This window comes from Carassius carassius, chromosome 6, assembly GCF_963082965.1.
Source record: "Carassius carassius chromosome 6, fCarCar2.1, whole genome shotgun sequence".
NCBI classification, from domain to species: domain Eukaryota; kingdom Metazoa; phylum Chordata; class Actinopteri; order Cypriniformes; family Cyprinidae; genus Carassius; species Carassius carassius.
In genome coordinates this window covers 37,781,154-37,797,968 of record NC_081760.1, presented here as the reverse complement: position 1 = coordinate 37,797,968, position 16,815 = coordinate 37,781,154, and the positions used below count along the sequence as shown (strand labels likewise).

At 39.2% G+C, this 16,815-nt stretch overlaps 1 protein-coding gene across 1 annotated transcript in view; it reads left to right on the top strand.

The window, feature by feature from the left end:
- The window catches only part of LOC132142850 (complement C3-like), a 31,907-nt gene extending 26,135 nt beyond the window's left edge, over positions 1-5,772 (top strand). Inside the window, exons 28-41 of the mRNA XM_059553029.1 lie at positions 63-219; positions 554-717; positions 2,826-2,981; positions 3,112-3,171; positions 3,251-3,341; positions 3,435-3,483; positions 3,634-3,724; positions 3,850-3,939; positions 4,092-4,197; positions 4,518-4,607; positions 4,694-4,774; positions 4,911-4,994; positions 5,135-5,270; positions 5,407-5,772. Of these exons, the coding sequence (XP_059409012.1) occupies positions 63-219; positions 554-717; positions 2,826-2,981; positions 3,112-3,171; positions 3,251-3,341; positions 3,435-3,483; positions 3,634-3,724; positions 3,850-3,939; positions 4,092-4,197; positions 4,518-4,607; positions 4,694-4,774; positions 4,911-4,994; positions 5,135-5,270; positions 5,407-5,548 (1,497 nt within the window). The 3' untranslated portion in view covers positions 5,549-5,772. The remainder of the gene's footprint in view (positions 1-62; positions 220-553; positions 718-2,825; positions 2,982-3,111; positions 3,172-3,250; positions 3,342-3,434; positions 3,484-3,633; positions 3,725-3,849; positions 3,940-4,091; positions 4,198-4,517; positions 4,608-4,693; positions 4,775-4,910; positions 4,995-5,134; positions 5,271-5,406) is intronic.
- Positions 5,773-16,815: the final 11,043 nt, after the last annotated feature.

Here is a 16,815-nt window from a genome sequence, read left to right as displayed (position 1 = left end):
AACTTTACTATATGCCATCTTCATCTCGAGCATGTCTCACTAAGTCTCTCTCTCTATAATAGAATCTTGAGAGCAGTATGAAAAAAGCTGTTGATTACCTGCTGCTGAGAGTTCACAGTCTAAGAAGTACTTATGCTGTTGCTATGACTTCTTATGCTTTGGCCAATGTTGGAAAACTCAATAAAGACATCTTGAAGAGTTATTCCACCCATAGCAAAGGTCAGTAACGTTAAAGTCTGTCAAAAAACAAAAGCAAATGTCTAGTAGCATGGAATGTGAGATTGAATACAGTTGAGGTCACTTCTCCATGGCAAAAGCTTGTGTTCTCCCAGATAATTGTACCAGGTTTGTAATAGTTAACTAAAATTGAATCATAATATATATATATATATATATATACTTTCAGCTAGTTGCCAGTGAAAAAATCTTAAATGCATGTTTGATGTTTTATTGCAAATAACATAAATGCTCAAATAAAAAAATGCCATTTGTCAGTGTGTTATTTTATTTCCAACAAACTGTGACATCACATTTTGCTTGTACCCACTTTTAGATGGAATATTTTGGCAAGTTCCTGGGCAGCATTATCACTCTCTAGAGGCCACAGGTTATGCAGTGCTTTCCCTTGTGATGGCAAAGGATTTTGAGAGTGCTGGACTGGCAGTGCGTTGGCTTGGAAAGCAACAAACTCGCTATGGGGGTTACGGCACAACGCAGGTATTTAAAGTGACAAACTAAGAAATAATGTGGACTGATTTATTTATATACTTTACAACTTATATTTTCTCCTAATTTTGTTCTATCTTATGGGTTATTTTATTTAACTCTTTCCCCGCCATTGACAGAATTTTCCAAGTTTCTGTGTTTTCACTGATGTATGGTAAGAGGCGATATTATGCATCTTCTGAAATAGTACTGAACATCTGTATCAAAACATGGTGAAGAAGAAGTAGAAACAAGTGATCGCATGTGTAAGCAGATGCATATGTAAAATAACATGACCATCAAACATTAATCATTATATAAATCAAAACTGCCTTATGTTACCAAATTAAATGACCAGGGCCATCCTTAGTCAGGTGCCACTGGTGCAATCGCATGGGGCCCAGTGGAGAGTGGACTGAGGGGGAAAGGAGTGCGATTGCGAACGGAAGTGTACCCCATTCCCTACACCAGGCCAGTGTCAACTAAGAACAGCCCTGGAAATGACAATCCAATGTCATAGGACCGTGCATGTGTAGTACCCTCACTGTCTGATGAGGGGAGATAAAAGTATAAATAATACACAGGACATGGAGCCGCTGCTGCTTCAATCATCAGAGTCTCTGTGTTGTTTTTTTAACCATTTAAAACAGTTCAAATACCTTTCTATGTCAATCAATGACAGAGAGCATCACTTCAAGAGAAGTCACAATATAGGAATAAGAAATACATATGTACAGTCTTTCATTGACTACTGTGTCCATAAATTCAACACTATAAAATTATACTTACTTCTAACATATAATATACACATATGACATTTCGCGTGTTTTACACCTAAATGAACGCTGATAATGTGTTCATATGTCAGGAAAAATTACTCTCTTTAACAAATTTTGAGTGCAAACAAACTTATCTTCCTATCTTCACACTCATACGTAGACTTCCAATTGTAATAATCACATTAGTTAACCAAAACACATCATACTTGTGGAGACCGCATGGTCTCCATCATTAGCATGAAATGCATAACTAGCACACGCGACACACAGACATAACTTGAAGCGAACTTTTACACAACTCATTAAACACTTTAAACTCTCCTTTACATTCGTCATAACTCTCTGACATGTCAAGAGCATATTCTTATAACATTAATGTGTACCCTACCTGATGAGGGGAGATAAAAGTATAAATAATAGACAGAACACAGAGCTGCTGCTGCTTCAATCATCAGAGTCTGTGTATTGTTTGAGCTGCGAACGCGCCCCCTCCCCAAGCACGCGAACACTCCCAAAGGGAAAAACAATCAAACACCGATCGATTGAGCAGGGAACATCAATCGTCAATGTAATAAACACAGTGTAAAATACATTTGAGAAAGACATTCTCTCATCTTGACACACATAACATTTCACATATTATTTACTATTTTATCTCTATTTTTTGTGACCACCACACATGTGTTGATGGAAGCGATCTATTCCATTGGTGTTTTTTTCATCATTCTGAATCTGATCTGGACCTAGCCTTTAAAAATATGGCAATTTCATTTAATAAATTAAGTGTCAAGTTTTAATAAAAACAGAATGCATGAAGCTAGACTTAAACGGGTTGTGTTTAAAAGCAGAGGCTCTGATCTTTCTTTTAACATATTGCATAATTAAATATGTATAGAACAAAATATTCTGGGGGTCATGAAAATTTTGTTTAAAAATGCTGGCTGTGGCTGGCAAACTTTTTTTGTAGTGAAACATCACTTTAGATGCTTATATTCGGTTTTCAAAAACATCCACGGGGTGACATTGTCACCCTGACTGAGAAATCCTCTGTACGTTTTCAATCTCTAAGTGTGAAATGCAAATTAGATATTTGTGTATTTTGTGTTCCATGTCAGAAAATCATATGGGTTCCAAATTTTCTGAATTGTAATTGTCATTCTAAAAGCTTAGTGTTGTAAGTAATGGGAGCTGAATACAGCAGCAGTGAGAGGAAATCACTGGTGTGATGTCTGCTGGACAACTGTTTTCATAAAAAAAATGAATAGAATTAATAGAAAATAAAACACAAACATGGCCATGTCTTGTAACTTGATATTTTTGTCTAATTACCTGTCTGTTTAGGCAACAATCATGGTCTTCCAAGCCATGGCCGAGTACCGCATTCAGGTTAAGAAGGCAGACATTAATTTGAACCTGGAGGTGGCTGTGCAGGAGAGAAAAGAGAAAACCAGAATCGCTTTTAGATCATCTAACTTTCACATTTCACGAACAGACAAGGTCTGGAAATATGAATGAATGTTTGCACACTTAATACTGACAAACAGACTAACTCTGACGTTGTTTGGATTAACTGATTCACTTAAAAGAGTGTTTTCTGTCTGTCTGCTTCGTGGACTGAATGCCACAGTTTAACATCACAAGGAGTTTCAATGTCACAGCTCAAGGTGCTGGGGTGGCCATGCTCTCGGTGAGTATTCATGAATGCGCTCATGATATCTTCACCATCATGTTTTCTGTGTTCAAGAGCTCCTGCCCTTTCCTCTCAGGTCTTTTCTGTGTATTATGCTCTGCCTGAAGAAAAAGACTATGACTGTAATGTGTTTGATCTCAGTGTGCAGATGAAGAAAGAGTCTGCAGGTAGGATTCATCAGGAGAACGAGGCCTGAGTGTAATTCAAATGGCTTTGCTGTAAAATAAGGTTGAATTATGATGTTATATTTTTGTATGTAGTATCTTATGATGGAGCCTCTGAAAGCTACCTGATCACCATTGAATACATGTGAGTATACAACTATTTTAACTTTAACACACAACACTTAACTTTAACACTTTGCACAAAGGGAAGCTGCGATGTATGATGGTACACTTTAACCCATCCTGCAAATAGATTACTGATAGATTATAACATCATATTCATCCTTCTTTGCAGTTTCAAAGACCCATTAAGAAGCTCAACCATGTCTATTTTGGACATTGGCCTGCTGACAGGTTTCAAAGTGGATGAAGAAGATCTTTCAAAGGTAAATAAATGGCATCAAGGATCGTGAAAGTTCAGACATGTTCAATTGACTTAAATTTAATTAACATAATGGATATTTGATATTCTGCTATCACATCTGTTTTTCTCTTATGATTTGGCCTACAGCTATCCACTGGTAAGGATAAGTACATTCAGAGCTTTGAGTTGAACAAAGAGCTGTCAGAACGAGGATCTCTTATCATCTACATAGATAAGGTACACTTCCACTATTCCCATATGTCTTGTGTTTTTATGTATATTTTTGCATGCTGTGTATATGCTACTGTTGTTGTTTTTTTTTTTGGTGAATTGCTGTTTGGTGTGGTGATTGCTCATGATAATAACGTTTATACTTGATGTCCCATTAGGTTTCTAATAAAGAGAAGGAAAGGGTTGTCTTCAGAATGCACAAGATCAATGAAGTGGGAATGCTGCAGCCCGCCGGAGTCACTGTGTACGAGTACAACTCTCCGGGTGTGTGATGTTACATTTGCCAACACACATTTATCTAGAGGACTAGAAAAGAAATGTATCTAAGTATTTATTCAGTAGATTTCACAATATACACAAATATTCACATCTTAGCAGTCGATTCTGTGATAAATCATTGTCAGTTGCTTAAAACAACTCAAGAATAAAGAACAAAATTGTGCTTGTGTTCCGGTGAAGTAGAAAGTAATTGGTGCCTTTCCCTTATGCAAACGGAAAAGCTTTTTGTAGAATACAAATACATCCAATTGAACATTTTGACAAATTCTACTGTCATATTTATTCTGACCTGCACATTTTGACAGATAAGCGTTGTGTGAAGTTTTACCATCCTTATAAGAAAGATGGATCTCTGAACAGACTCTGCCATGAGGATCTGTGCCAGTGTGCTGAAGGTTTGAACACATAAATTACAAGATTACAAAATACTTAAAAAGTGTCATTTTTCCCCATGAGAAAAACAACTGAAATATCTTAACAGAGAACTGCAGTTTGCAAAAGAATGAAAACAAAGATGATATTAAACGTGAAGATAAGGCCTGTGAACCTGGAGTGGAGTACGGTAAACACCCTGAATGCTTGTTGTTGTACATCTTGTACAAAAGTCTTGTTTTCCTAATGAAGACCCAGTAAGGGTCATTTCTTGCTATGGCAGTTTTTTGTACAGTAGACGATCATGTAATGCATTTGTCTTGCAGTTTATAAAACCAGAGTGTTGGAAATGAACTTCTCATTGCATGCAGACATCTATAACATGACAATTGAGCGAGTGCTGAAGGAAGGTATGAGTTGCCGTTTTCCTTCTGATTTACTGTGGCAGTAGCAAAAGCTTGACATGAAACATGCTGTGTAATCTGTGAATCATGACTCTAGATTGTGACTGGTCCATTGCACTGGCTTTATCTTGTGTCTTTGTTTTTAGGCTCTGATCCAGGTGTGGAAGGAAATATGAGATCGTTCTTGGCTCATCCTTTCTGTAGAGATTTTCTGAAATTTGAAAAAGGCCAGACGTACCTGATAATGGGCCAAACCTTAACCCTTCCAAGGATTGGCGGAAAGTACGACATTCAGTATGGATTATGTGGAAATTAGTAGATCTTGTAATTTAGTGTATTTTGAGTAGAACTCTTATTATATATCTGCTGTATGGATGCTCCTAATGAAAAACGTTCTCACTCTTCTCAATCGTCTCAGGTTAAGGTACCACTTGGGTGAGGACACCTGGATTGAATACTGGCCAACAGAGCAGGAGAGCCAGACAGCAAAATATCAAGCAAAGTATAAGGGCATCACCACACTGGCCGAAAATCTCATTCAGTTTGGATGCACCACTTAAAGATTCTCATGAGCTTAAAATTAATTTACAGCTCTATACCATTCTTGCAGCCACATCTTTGCTTTTAATTCCATTATGTTGTCTGATTTATAAATATTTGCTTACTTTTGGTTTTAAGGTTCATGCAGTATATTCAATTCACTTAAATGAGTTCAACCTAAGGTCTGTCAAGTGAAACATAATCATTCCAAGCTATTTGTCAAATAAACTTTGCAAACACAAAACATTCTTTATTTTTGATTCTTTGCATACCAAAAAAAATAAATTTCCAAACCTTACCAGAGAATTTATTGAAAAAAAAAGAAGCAAAAAAACTTAGCAGATTACTGCAGTGATACTATACAGTATATGACTCTAAAATAAGACATTATAAACGCATTTAGCAGGTTGATCATGCACTAAAATAAGGAGTTGATGGAAGTTAAGTACCAACAAAATGACAAAGAGAGGTGACAGAGATCTCGAGGACCGCTTGTCTACACTGTTAAAAATCGCTGTAAAAAAACGGACAAATTTCGACAGTAACATACTGTTTTTCATTAAAACAGTGCATTCTGGGTAATATTCATCATTTTCAAGAAGGTAGCCTGCTGCTATATATCATAAATTAACAACGTTCAAAGTCGAAATTCAGCGGCTGTGTTTCAAATCACACCCTACAGCCTCATTCACTATTCCCTACATGAGTTTACTAATATAGTCCACCTGGCAGAGAAAATGAAAACTAATGAGTTAATTCAGACACTGATCAACAGCTTCTGTTAACGAGTAGAATCACTGAAGAAAAGAGAAACAAGACACACACAAGAACTACAACTGACTTCAGCCACAGCTTTAGATAAAATCAACTGAAGATTTAAACAATCAACAAACAGCTTTACCAACTTCACTCATTACTAACCAGACTGACTTTATTTCTATCAGATCAGAGATCAAAAGATCTTACTGAGAATTACAGAGATTTAGATGATAAAGTTACTGTTTCGTTTAGCGTCACCATTGTGGAGATCAGTGTTTGCTTTAGTTGGGCTCCTAACCCTTGACTTTTGTACTTTAAATTTTTTATCATTGCTATATTTGTATCTTAATGGTACATCTCTAACAGCAATATTAATTTTAATGGTCAAGTGATCATGGCTGTTTCTGTCTGTAATGATCTACTAGACTGACATAAAGTGTTGTTATAGTAGTCAAATATTAATTTGGTCTTGAAATATGTGAGTGAATGACACAATTTTTTTATTTCTTCAATTTTATAAGATTGAACAGTAAAGTTGTAAGAGTCATCTGTAAGTATCTCATGTATTCTGTGTTTATGTGATTCACTGCACAAGGATCGTAGGTGGTGGGCGTGTCCACCGGCGTTTGGGCGGAAGTGATAGTGGCTTATATGTTTTGCTTCACTTTCACCTGGGATAATCAATGGGAGTTTGACACAGAGAGGGAGTGAGCCTGAGAGCGAAGAGTTTTCTGTTGACCGCACTTTCACATGCACGCAGCACTTTATTACTTGGTAACTGCAGTACCAGTTGTATTTTTACATGTTGAAGTAGCCTACAATAAAAGTTTTGAAAGGATCATCGATTGGAACTGAGTTTGTGCGCGTCGCAGTGTTTACAGTCTCTCAGGCGTTAGTCTCTCGCGGCTGCAAGATTTCCCCCTTTTTTTCATTGCCTAGTCTACAGCCGCTACATTAAGTCAACAGAAAATCTTTTAAACCAGAGTGTTGTTCTACGGAAACGAACTGTTCATCACGGATTCCGCGGATCATAACGGAACGCTTTGGAGGTCAGAGGAAACACAGAAGCTACCGGCCACAATCAATACAGCAACAGAAGCGGTATGTACTAAAACTACGTCAATTTGTGCTGTGCCAGTTGTTTGTTTGAACACGGTATAAAGAGGCTGCTGCCGCTCGTCCATTGGGGACGCATTGTTGCTTGCTGGTGTTTATTGTTGGTCTTTGAATGTGGTTTATGACGCAGCAGTTGATTTATTGGTGGATGGATTGACGGATTGAACTGCGTGGATTCTTTGAAGAGTTGTGGTATATTGGGAAATGGCAACAAGTGAATCAAAATCAAATTCAGATGTCAATGGTTCAGAGATGGATGAAAAAAGGAGAGAAATCAAACTCACTGCAAAAGCTTTGGTGAACAAAATTGAAACATTACAAAAGGAACGTAGGAAAAAGGTTCATCAAATTAAAACTCTAATACAGACAATAAAAGATCTTATGCAAAAAGATGATAATGCCTCACAAGTGCGTTCTCATTTGGAGAAAATGAGTCAAATGGTGGATGAAACTACTATGTTACATGAATCTGTAATTCCCATACTTCCTGAAGAGGAACAAGAAAGACAAAAGGAATGGTTTGTGAATGTACTAAAATGTCACAAAGGATTTATGGAGGATGTAAAAGGATGGCTTTCTGAAATTGGGACACAAACAAGCCGGACCATTGCTCACAATGCCACAAAGGATGCACGAATGGAATCGATGCACAAGTTGGATGAACCTCATAATGATAAGGAGTCTGATGTTTCAATTCACGCTGAGCAAAGTGTTCAAGCCCCTGAAGCACATGATAATATAGAGCCCAGTGATAGCGTGTCAAACATTGGGAGTAAATGCTCTAGCATTGGGCAGAGCTCGAATGGAAAAAGGTCCAGTGTCTCAACAACATCATCAGCACGCATTACAGCAGAGGCAGACATGGCTGCTCTCATTGTGAGACAAAAATTATTAAAAGACAAACATTCATTAGAAGAGCAAGAGGAGCAGCTAAGAAAAAAACGGGAAGAGTTTGATCTTGAAGTAGAAATAGCTGCATCAGCGGCCAAAGTGAATGTGCTGAGAGGCTCAAGAGGGTCTCGTGTAAGTAAAGTAAACCATCCGTGTAAGTCAAGTAAACTATCTGTGAAGTCCAATGGCATGAATTCTTATCTAGAAAGGGGACAAAAGAAAACTGAATCACTAAGTGCTGATGCAAAATCATTTGTGCCTGATACAAATATTTCTGTGCTAGGACAGCTCAATCCACGTGTCTTGGGTACAAAACCTCAAGTGGAAAATGTCATTCAACCACCTCGACCCACATCGTCTAGACGCCCAGAAGTCACGGGACATCAAGATACAGTACAATCACGTCCACTGTTTCAGCACAGGAGTCAACAATTGGCAACACAGGTAACAAGTCACAGTGATCAAAGTCAAATAATTACGGTGTTGGAAAAACAAAATGAGATAACTGCTTTATTGGTTCAGCAACAGTCTCGTTCATTGTTGCCTAAAAGAGATATTCAGATTTTTGACGGTGATCCTTTGCAATACCATACCTTTATCAGGGCTTTTGAGCATAGCATTGAAGAGAAGTCTGACAATCCTAAAGACTGTTTGTACTTCCTTGAACAGTATGTGAGGGGGTATCCAAGGGAGCTCGTCAGAAGCTGTCAGCATATGGCACATGACAGAGGATATGCCAAGGCTAAGGCTTTGCTGCAAGAGCATTTTGGTAACGCACAGAAAATTGCTTCAGCCTACAAGGAAAAGGCTCTTTCTTGGACACCAATAAAATCTGAAGATGTGAAATCTCTACAGGCATATGGTATTTTTCTACGAGGATGCTGTAACACCATGGAGGATGTTGAATATATGGAAGAGTTGAACATGCCTACCACTATGCTGACCATTGTAAAAAAGCTACCCTATAAACATAGGGATAGATGGAGATCTGTGGCTTGTGAGTTGCAGGAAAGGAGTTGCCGGAGAGCTACATTTGGAGATATTGTCAACTTCATTGAAAGACAAGTGAAGATTGCAAGTGATCCGCTATTTGGGGATATACAGGATTTACCATCGACAACAGCAAACAAGGATATAAGGAAATCTAGGTTTGAGCCTAGTTCTAGAGTAAAGAGGAGTAGCTTTGCTACCACCATCTCAACAGTGGAAAGGAAAGTTGAACCTAGAATAAAAACTGAAGAGGGAAGTTCAGCTGGTATGAAGGCTTGTATGTTTTGTGGAGGTGGGCACACATTGGATCTGTGCCGCCGGTTGGAAAGGATGGTGCATAATGAGAAGATTACTTTCTTAAAGAAACACGGTGTGTGCTTTGGCTGTTTGTGCATTGGGCACATGAGCCGAGACTGTAGGAAGCGTCTCTCATGCAAAGTGTGCAGTCTGAAGCATCCTACTGCACTCCACATTTACCCAAAAGAGAAAGAAATTAATTTAGTGCAAGTCAAAGGAGAATCTGAGACAGCAGTGGGCAGTGCTCTGATCTCCGTTCAATCCAGTGGTCTCACTGGGGCCGGTGACCCAGACTGTACGCTCCCCATAGTTCCAGTACAAGTTAAGCCTAGGAAAGGACATAAAGTGTTGATTACCTATGCCTTCTTGGATCCTGGGAGCTCAGCGTCATTCTGCACAGAGCGGCTGATGAACAAGCTTAATGTCAGGGGACGAAGAACTGGTATTCTCCTACGGACTATGGGTCAGGAGAAGTTCGTTGGAAGCCATATTGTCTCAGGTTTGGAAGTGGCTGAATTAGATAGCGGTTGTTTTTGTGAACTGCCTGATATTTATACGCAGAAAACCATGCCAGTTCATCGAGGTAATATTCCTCGCCAGCCAGACCTCCAACGATGGCCATATCTGAAGCATGTCCAGTTAAGGGAGATTGACTCAGATGTTGACCTCCTGATTGGATGCAATGTCCCTCGAGCACTGGAGCCATGGCAAGTCGTTCGAAGCACGGAGGGGGGGGGGGGCCCATATGCAGTCAAAACGATGCTGGGCTGGACTGTAAATGGACCTCTTAGAGGTGTTGAAAGTAGAGAAATTACTTGTGGACAGCCAGACGTCACTGTCAATAGGATCTCTATTGCAATCCTTAATGATTTGTGGAAGCAGCAGCTAAAGGCAGATTTTCCTGAGTGTCATCAGGATGAGCAGATGGGGTTATCAAGAGAAGACTGTCAGTTCATGGAGCTTGTTACAAAATCTGTCAAGCTGGTGGATGGTCACTATAGTGTTGGCTTACCTTTAAGAAAAGGGGATGTAAATATGCCAAACAATAGAAGAGTTGCCGAACAGCGTGCTATGAGCCTCACAATGAGGTTTGAAAAGGATGCTCCATTTCATGCTGATTACACGACATTTATGAATGATATCATCTCCAAGGGCTATGCAGAGAAGGTGCCAATTGAAAATCTGGATCGGAGCGACAGCAGGGTATGGTATATACCACATCATGGTGTATATCACCCAAATAAACGAAAAATCAGGGTGGTTTTCGACTGCGCAGCTACATTCCAGGGAACATCTTTGAATGCTCAGCTCCTACAGGGACCCGATCTTACCAGCATGTTAATCGGAGTCATGACCAGATTCCGAAAGGAGCCTGTTGTGCTCATGGCAGACATCGAGGCTATGTTTCACCAAGTCAGAGTGCCAGCTGAGGATTCAGATCTGTTGAGGTTTCTCTGGTGGCCGGATGGAGACCATAAACAGAGCTTGGTGGAGCACAGAATGGTTGCGCATCTGTTTGGAGCCACATCTTCGCCAAGTTGTGCAAACTTTGCTCTCAGAAAGTGTGCAGAAGATAACCGGGAGCAATTCAGTTCCAAAGCAATCGAAACGGTAATGCACAATTTCTATGTGGACGATTGCCTAACATCAGTGGCTTCTGAGGAGGAGGCGATAGCACTCTACCAGGACCTCCGTGCCCTTTGTTTGAAAGGGGGCTTTCAGCTCATGAAGTGGATCAGTAACAGACATGCTGTGCTGGCAGCCATACCTACAATAGAGAGAGCAAAAGAGGTTAAGGATTTGGATTTGGACAATGACATGCTTCCTGTAGAAAGAGCATTGGGTGTACAGTGGTGTGTTCAGTCCGACACTTTTAAGTTCAAAATCCTCATCAAGGATCGACCCTTAACCAGAAGAGGGATCCTCTCCATGGTCAGTTCAATCTATGACCCCTTACGAATTTTGGCACCTGTGGTTTTATCTGCCAAAAAGATCCTTCAAGACTTGTGCAGAAAGGATCTAGGTTGGGATGACCTTATACCAGATTTGTCTGCACAGGAGTGGAGAAGTTGGTTGAAGGAGCTCTGGCAGCTTGAAAGGTTTGAAATTGACAGATGCTTAAAACCAATGGATTTTGGGGAAGTGATTTCTGCTCAGTTACATCACTTTGCGGATGCATGTGAGAGTGGCTATGGAACAGTGACTTATCTTTTATTAAACAACATAGACAGACAAGTTCACTGTGCTTTCATAATGGGTAAAGCCAGAGTGGCTCCAGTAAAGCCAATTACCATCCCTCGTATGGAGTTGACAGCTGCCATGGTTGCAGGTCGAATGCATGAGCTGTGGAGGAAGGAGCTGCAGATGCGACTTCAGGACTCAATTTTTTGGACTGATAGTACTTCCGTACTGAAGTACATCAGCAATGAGACCTCAAGGTTTCGTACGTTTGTAGCCAATCGGGTTTCAAAGATACTGAGTGTATCAAACCCATCTCAGTGGAGATATGTTAACACCACAAGCAATCCTGCTGATTTGGCCTCCAGAGGAGTAAAGGTGACATCACTCCCGAGAAACAACATATGGGTGTCTGGACCTCAGTTCCTTGTTGGGCCTGAGGAGGGGTGGCCTGAAAACCCAGATGGCTCTGTGAGAATCCCAACAGATGACCCTGAGGTTAAGATGGGCTTGATTGTGAATGCCGTGCAGGCTGAAGAAAGGATTGATGCAGTCACTCGCTTGATTAACTACTTCTCCTCTTGGACCCGTCTGAAGAAGGCGGTTGGTTGGTTCCTTAAGCTGAAGAGTCTACTACTGTACTTCAGTCAGAAGAGAAAGCACTTGAGCGTGACTCTTGCTCATTCTGGCTTGGATAAGGACCAACAGGAAAAAAAAATAGCAAGAGAGAGGAAGATTATCAAGGCTCAGACTGGCAGTGGTCTTCTTTCAGTTGAGGAACTCAGAAGAGCTGAGATGGAGATTATTAAGTTCTGTCAGAGAAGGATGTTTCCAGGAGAATTTAACAGCTTGCAAAAGGGAGAAAGTGTGAAAAGGACTAGTCACATTTACAAGCTCAACCCAATACTTGAAGATGGTGTTTTGAGAGTCGGAGGACGACTTAGTAGAGCAGCTATGCCGGAAGAAGCTAAGCATCCTGCCATATTGGCAAAAGATTTACATATTTCTGATGTAATTCTTCAGTACATACATCAAGAGGTGGGACATAGTGGTCGTAACCACATGCTAGCTAGTCTGCGCCAAAAATACTGGATCCCTGGGGTTAGTGGGGCTATAAGGAAAACCCTGTCGAAATGTATTGTCTGTCGACGACTCCATGCAGCTCCAGGGCGGCAGCAGATGGCAGATTTACCTCGTGACAGAGTTTCTCCAGATGAACCGCCATTCACTCGGGTTGGAGTTGATTACTTCGGACCTTTTGAAGTTAAGCGAGGAAGGAGTACATTGAAGAGGTATGGGGTTCTTTTCACATGCCTTTCCATAAGAGCGATCCACATTGAAGTTGCGTCATCCTTGGATACAGATTCTTTTATTAATGCTCTTCGACGCTTTACAGCAAGACGTGGACAAGTATTGGAACTGCGCTCAGACAATGGAACCAACTTTGTTGGAGCAGAGAGAGAATTGAGACAGGCAATGGAAGGTTGGAATCATGCTCTAATTAATAACACCCTCCTTCAGAAAGGAATCAAGTGGATTTTCAATCCCCCTACAGGATCGCATCATGGAGGGGTTTGGGAAAGGTTGATAAGGTCTGTAAGGAAGGTCCTGAATTCCACCCTGAGGTTGCAGACCCTTGATGAGGAGAGTCTTCACACAGTTCTCTGTGAAGCAGAAGCCATTATCAACAGTCGTCCTATTACCAAGGCATCCACTGATCCCAATGATTTGGAACCTTTAACCCCTAACCATCTGTTGCTGCTCAAGACTATGCCATCTTTGCCGCCGGGTCAGTTCAAAAGGGAGGACATCTATGCTCGTCGCAGATGGAAACAAGTTCAATATATATCTGACTTGTTTTGGAAACGTTGGATTAAGGAATACTTGCCTCTTCTTCAGGAGCGTCAGAAGTGGTCTGGTGTCAAGTGCAACTTCCTTACTGGAGATATTGTACTCATAGTTGACGACTCAGCACCTCGCAACTCATGGCTTACAGGAAGGATTGTGCAAACTACCCCTGACCAAAGAGGTCTTGTCCGTCAAGTGCGAATTAGGACGAAGACCAGTTATTTGGACAGGCCTATTACCAAGATTTGCCTTCTACAGGAAGCAGAGGATCCACAAGGATCCAGCTGACCTTTGAACTTTGACTTTAACCTTGACACTGACTAAGTGATTGTTAAGATCACTCCTTACAAAGACTAAGGACTTTGTTTCTTCCTTTTGTTTGGCCTAAGGAAGAAAGGACACTTTCAAATGGACTGCCTTATCTTGTTTTTTATTGATTGATCTCTTACATAATGTGCAGTTGTATAATTATTGTGTTAAAATAATTAGGGGCCGGAATGTAAGAGTCATCTGTAAGTATCTCATGTATTCTGTGTTTATGTGATTCACTGCACAAGGATCGTAGGTGGTGGGCGTGTACACCGGCGTTTGGGCGGAAGTGATAGTGGCTTATATGTTTTGCTTCACTTTCACCTGGGATAATCAATGGGAGTTTGACACAGAGAGGGAGTGAGCCTGAGAGCGAAGACTTTTCTGTTGACCGCACTTTCACATGCACGCAGCACTTTATTACTTGGTAACTGCAGTACCAGTTGTATTTTTACATGTTGAAGTAGCCTACAATAAAAGTTTTGAAAGGATCATCGATTGGAACTGAGTTTGTGCACGTCGCAGTGTTTACAGTCTCTCAGGCGTTAGTCTCTCATGATTTCTGCATGATTTCCCCCTTTTTTTCATTGCCTAGTCTACAGCCGCTACAAAAGTGATAACCAGATCATATGGATTTCACGACAGTTTGAGTTTAAATATTTTGGGCAGTAGTGTCTGCAACACTCAAAGAGAGACATCAACAATCAGCATATGAATCTCAACAATGGTGATAATCAAAAGGTTTATAATGCAATGCATGCTGGGTACCAGCACAGGATAAAACTCATCCATGACTCCCAGCATGCATTGCGGCATGAATAAATTATGGCGCTGAATGGTTCACTTATTTTCTTGAATTCTTATGTGCTTATAATTTTGCTTTTGTCTTAAGTTTAGTAGCATGTTTTGTGATGTTCAGAACTTATCTTTTTATTATTTTGTGGATTGTCACCATTGTTGATTCATATGATGATTATTGATGTTTCTGTCTACATTTCAGCAAAGGTTTTTTATGAGTGAAATTTTCTTAACAGTCTTTCATAACTTATGGCTCAGCAGTGTTTCTTATTTTGCTGTAGTGTCAATATTAAAATAATAGAAGTAATAGTGTTTGTTCTTGTCAATCTATAAACAACAATGCCAGATTTTTTTCTTCTGTTGATTTTATATTTATTTATTTATTATTGTTTTTTGCCATAACAAGTTCCAAAGACGCATTGTTACAGCATGTAAAATAAAAACTTAGTTGTTGAAAAGTCACGTTCAAGAGCCCAACTAAAGTAAACACTGATCTCCATCATAGTAGTGGAAAAAAACACCTAAACCTATTTAACTCTCAATAAGATCTTCTGTAGACATCTGACAGAAATAAAGCCAGTCTGGTTAGTAATGTGAATCTGGTGAAGCTGTTTTAGGAGTTGTTTAATCACATCTTAAGAGATTTGATTAATTATTTTATATCAGTTGATTTCATCTAAGGCAGTGGCTCAAGTCAGTTGTAGTTCTTGTGTTTCTCTTTCCTTTAGTAATTCTGTTTGTTAATAGCAGGTGTCCATCACTAATGCTCAATCATCAATTAATCACAGAATAATCTCATTAACTTCACTGATTCAGTGTTACTCTAACACTCTGTAGTGTGTACACATTATAAGTGTTCATTTAAAACTGAGGATTTTGTTGTGGGGTTTAAAGGGTTAATAATTTAAGATGAAGAAAAAACACCATGAAACATAATTTAACATTAATAAACTGTAATTAATTTACAGGAAAAAAAACTATAGAAAACAGTAATTTAACTTTTTTAACAGTTTGTTGCCGTAAATTAATAGTTGCCAGAAAAAAAAGTGTTTTTCTACAGTTTGTTGCTGTTAAGTTAAGGAAAAACAGTAATATACTGTAAAATGTAAATTTCAGATTTACCAAATAAAAAAAATATATATTTAACTAAACTATTTGTGAACATCCATAGAAAAAGATTTATGCAAAGTCATACACTGATAATGAGAGTAAATACTGAACTCAACTGTATTAATGTGTGTTTGCACAAGAGAGATCTGTTAGTTTAATGTAGTTTTGTTGTTCACCATTGTGCTGGAGAGTAGAGCCTGTGCTTCAGTCAATGATCAGCCACAAATTCTGATCTTTTGCTGCTTTATATAAAGACAGTAAATGTCGAGTTGCTGATACAGTGGTGATCTCTGTGTTAAGTACTTCAGCACATACATGTGTGCTATAGCTGACAATGAACTGCAGTGATTTGAGTGAAACTCATGTATTTAGTAACTTTACTACTACACATTAAGTGTTTGCAGTTTTATATTAAGAAATATTCTTTCTCAGTGGACTCAAATGAAATAAGTTCATAGTACTAACATCTTAGGAATGCTAGCTTTTAAACTCGAACTGTTTGAAGTAGTGGGAGTGGAGTTAATTTCCATGGTAGAATTTACTGTAAAATACTGTTAAAAAATAAGAGTGGTAAATTAATGGTTGAAAGCTGTAAATTAATAGTACTTTGCTGGCACCCCTGCTGCCAGTAGATTACTGTTATTTAATGGCACAATTTTTTACAGTGAATTCTTTCACCTGGTTGATTTTTTTAATTTTTTTTAAAGGCAGTTCTATCGTTTAATTACTTTAACAATATTTATCTGGTTATATTCAAAGCTCACTTGGATTTTTTTGTTCTTGATGACTAGATGATTTGGTACCTTGAAAGTCTGTCTGAAAGCATTTTCATCAGAATGTTCCTTGATAAACTTGCTATCTGACGGATGGGGTAACAAGGTTTCAGTCATAGTGTTTAGGAGGGAAAAAATAAATGAGAAAGTTTAGGTCACTAATAAAGAATACTGGGCCTGTTGATAGAGAGTAAAGGGAATACTTCATCAGAATCTGT